Consider the following 4,472-nt stretch of genomic DNA (forward strand, 5'->3'; position numbering starts at 1 on the left):
TGTTTCGTATATCCATACACCTAAGTATTTATGTTCAAATAACTTACTTAGCCCAATAATAATAATAATAATAGTAATAATAATAATAATAATAATAATCTGTGTAGTAGCAAACAGCAAATACATCTTAAGAATACCACAATAATTTTCAACCGTAATACCATAGGCAAGGTTATATGAATTTTATTATAAAACTCAGTACGAAACAGACATGTTTCGGCAAATCCTTCGCCATCTTCAGTGTAACGATTGCTAACATGCAATCTACTATATAAAGGGAGTGAACAACTGTGAAGCATTGTATTTTAAATAAATGGGAATTGAACCATAGCTATTTGAGCAGACATCATGACATTGCATTTTTAATGTAACGATTTGACTGTAAAGAAGAAAGAATGGCATGAATAAAGATGGTAGCGTAGTGATGAACATCAGAATGACAAAGTTAAATTAACATGTGAAAGTTACTTTTTGAGAGAGGGCGTGTCCCATTTTATATGCAACGCCTCTTTGATTTTTCTTTGGTTGGCTGTTGAGGTGGAACTCAATACACGGAAACAATCCTCGTTGCATGATGTTTTAAATTGGGATGAGCTATTAAGATGTTTAAAATGTGCGAGTTCCTGTCCGTGGTCATGTGTTCGTTAACGGGCGTTGCAAAGTGTCGGCCAGTTTCGCCTATATAACAGGCATCCTGCGCACGTGAATTTATACACAACGTTAGAACGTAGACCACTAGGGACAGGATCTTTCACAGAAAACATATTTCTAATTTTAAAAGAAGAAAAAACTAATTTAATATTTAAATCATTACAAAACTGTTTCGTTAATGCATTTATCTTATGTGAAATAACTTTGGAAAATTGACCAGTGTATGGCAACTTAAAATAACGGATATTCGATTTTTCGTTCGATTGTTTGTTATCAGAGTGAATAAGGACAAGATATCTGGAAACAATTTTGTCAATTAAATGCATTGGAAACATATTTTTTCTAAAGATAATAATTAACGCCTTGAGGTCACTATGAAAACCTAGCCAATTATTGTTGATCTTATAAGTTCTGCCAACTAAAGTACGAATCAAAGAAATTTTGTATGGTAAAGGGCAAAAACTAAAGAAATTTGTGAGTAATCCTGTGAAAATGTTTTTTCGATATACATTGGTTTGGGTGGATCCATTATCAGATTTTAAAAATAGGACATCAAGGAAGGGAAGTTTGTTTTCCACTTCAGTTTCTATAGCTTTAAGTTTTAATTTTAAGTTGTTATGGCGTGAGTTTAAATATTGAAAAAATGAATTGGCCTCAGTTTCTGAATTAAATAGGCGAAAAATATCGTCAACGTACTGTTGACAGAATAGCACATTAGGTCCATGATATTGATCAAGCCAGATCTTTTCATGGTGCCCCGTGAATAGGTTTGGAAGTACTGGGGCTAGAGGGGACCCCATTGATACCCCATCCACTTGATCATAATATGAACCATTAAACAAAAAATGAGTTTGAGGGGTTGCGAACATGAACAACTTTTTAAGACCAGATTTAGTTATGTTTAAAGTATTATGTGGGTGTTCCAAAATGTAGTCTACCGCAAGGTCTATTGATTCATTAAGTGGAATGTTCGTAAATAAACTTTCAACATCAAAGGAAAACATAAACTTATCACAAACATAATAATAATAATAATAATTATTATTATTATTATTATTATTAGTAGTAGTAGTAGTAGTAGTATAAAAATTATAATGATAACGATAATGGTGACAGTAAATATAGCTGTATTATATTTTCGCAGTATACTGAATACAGATAAATTTTGATAGTAGACATAACTTTTATTTTTTTGTAAGTTTATTATTAAGCTGTTGATAAGGTTCTTGTGTTTATTTTGATACTAAATGTGTGGTATGTCTATACTTTATAGTATATAATTTCGTGAAACTCATTATAATTACTTATTTGCTTGTTTAGTATTTTACTACAAACAAAATGTGCAGCAATTCTACTTTTTTTTTATCAAGTGTACTTTTTGTTGATTTTGAATAAGACATACTATGAGAATAAATGAATAACATACAAACAAATCATTTAAATTGAGACAATCTGAGTAAAATCAGCATATTATGATGATACTGTGATTCTCGTGAGCTTTGTTGTTGCTATTAATTTAGGTGTGTTGTTGCTGCTTTTGTATTTGATGTTTTGCTGTTAATAATATTATTTATGTCCATGGATCGGTCGCAATTTAAGAACAATGCTTGCAATGCAAACGAGCAGACATTTAAAAAGAAGGCAATACACCATATAGAATACAAAAAAGGTTATTATAAAAATGTAATGCAGAAGTAAATTAGTGTCACATACAAACATTATTCATTGTGAAATTATACATCCTAACAAAATGCGAACGTAATAAGCTACAAGCTACATAGCTTTTAAACTCTAGAATAAAATAAAACCTGGGTAGAAAATCAGAATTTCCAAATGTGGGATAGTCACAAATATTAATCTATATATAATAAACGTTGCAACAAGGTTAGTGTCAAGAATTAAAGTGATCATGTGCTAGCCACGATGATGCTGCACATCATGCGCTAAACCGGTAGACCGGAGTTATATTTAAATGAGCCGTCCGGGGACATAAAGATATTCTTTTTAGCAGAAGCGCTGAAAAATGTTTTTTTTTTATTTGTTTTTTTTTAAATTATGTAATATTACCCTCGCCTTTCCGACGGAGAAGTGAAAGGTAGTACTATAGCGCGCGCCTGTGTGTTGTTGGGCTGTTTGCATGTCAGGGTGTTTTCCAGGGCGATTGATTGTATAAGATGAAATCAAATAATTGAAAGTTCCTTTAATCAGCTTTGCATACATACTCTTAGTCATTATCAGGATTAACATTTTGATTCATGTTTTTTTTTAATAGCGTATTTACAAACCTAGACAACGGGCGCCAGTATAACCAGTATGACAAGTGACGTGTGTGTTGCAACCCTTTGAAGGCTGACATTCAGTAACGTTACAGTGACAATCAAGAAGGCATCCGGGTCCATACTTGCCTGTTGTTCCAGTTTCACATTCTAATTTACATGAATGAGAATTATGTGCTAAGCAAATCTGTATACCTAAGTACATACTATGGTTTTTGTTTTTTTAAATAAAAATGGATATATATTGGTCTTCTATAAACATTAATCCAAATGTTTCTGCATTTTTTTTCTATTGGAATACCGAAATGTACATAATATTTATTTATAAACATTTTGACAAAATTGAAATGTGCATAAACAAGAAAAGATACGATAAGATAAGATAAACTTTATTGTCCATCAAATATGTGAAAATTCATGGTCCATTTGGGGTAAAAATACAAAACCATCAGTTAAATTACATCACGATTTTAATTGCTCCAAATTGCTTTAAATACAAATCTCAAATAAATGCTGCTGAATTTTACCTCTTTTACAATCAAGGTCACCATAACCGGACATACACGAACAACCGACAGGGTCTGGAGGACAAAACAGAATTCCTGGACAACCTGGATTTGTATTGCTGCATACGATATTGCAATCGCGTCCCCAATTATTATGGCCACACGCTATAAAAAGAATAAACAGCAATAAAATTTAAATTAATTTAATTCTATTATTTTTATGAAAAATATACAAACCTAACCTATATAAGCCATTAAAATGTAATTTTAATTAATATTATACGATCTGTCACTGGAACTGTTTTGTGAATAAACGGCCGAATAGTTCCCACTAATATAATGCTCTTGTCTGGTTTACTTTATTAGTCATAAAAAATTCAACAAGCCGAAGTCTAACATAATATCATTTAAATATGAATACAGTTTATATACCGGGTAGGAAACAAAATTTAATATTCAAATTCGATCAGAGAAGAACACTTAAAATATCTGTTGATGATAGTAAGAACACATCTTTGTTTATTTTTGAAGAGATTTAATGTATAGAGTTGGGTTAGATTATGCATCTTATATTGATGTTAATATTGTTTTCATTTTCGGCTATTTTGTACCCAAAAAAAATATAAGAATGAATACTAAATATTGATCAATAAAAATAAAAATATTGACATGCAACGCATATGAAAAAGAGAACTTTAAAAGTAATAATAGATTAACGAATAATTAATAGACACCTCAATAAACAACATTACGCCTACCGTTTTCACAGTTATTTCCATTGAAGCCCGGGGGACAGATGCATAATCCATATGAAACAGAACACACGCCCCCATTATAGCATACAGGGCAATTGTTCTCACAAACCGGAGGCAGCCACTTTCCATGAGGGCACTCTATCAAAATAGGTAGGCAATGAGATGGTAAGCAGACCGTATGTTCCCAACAAAATATATGTAGATTTTGATACGATAAAAATCATACAGAGTTGAAGTATTATAGAAACATAATTTTATTAGGCACGAATATTTTTTCCTGTCCT

The 4,472-nt window shown here is 31.4% G+C and overlaps 1 protein-coding gene across 1 annotated transcript in view; it reads right to left on the reverse strand.

The window, feature by feature from the left end:
- The window catches only part of LOC117107544, a 70,501-nt gene that overhangs the window by 32,584 nt on the left and 33,445 nt on the right, over positions 1–4,472 (reverse strand). Inside the window, exons 3-5 of the mRNA XM_033249247.1 lie at positions 4,192–4,326; positions 3,455–3,598; positions 2,937–3,077 (exon numbers count right to left, since the gene is read on the reverse strand). Of these exons, the coding sequence (XP_033105138.1) occupies positions 2,937–3,077; positions 3,455–3,598; positions 4,192–4,326 (420 nt within the window). The remainder of the gene's footprint in view (positions 1–2,936; positions 3,078–3,454; positions 3,599–4,191; positions 4,327–4,472) is intronic.

The sequence above is a fragment of the Anneissia japonica genome, unplaced genomic scaffold (assembly GCF_011630105.1).
Source record: "Anneissia japonica isolate Jap-2015-1 unplaced genomic scaffold, ASM1163010v1 scaffold287722_len911783_cov160, whole genome shotgun sequence".
NCBI lineage: Eukaryota > Metazoa > Echinodermata > Crinoidea > Comatulida > Comatulidae > Anneissia > Anneissia japonica.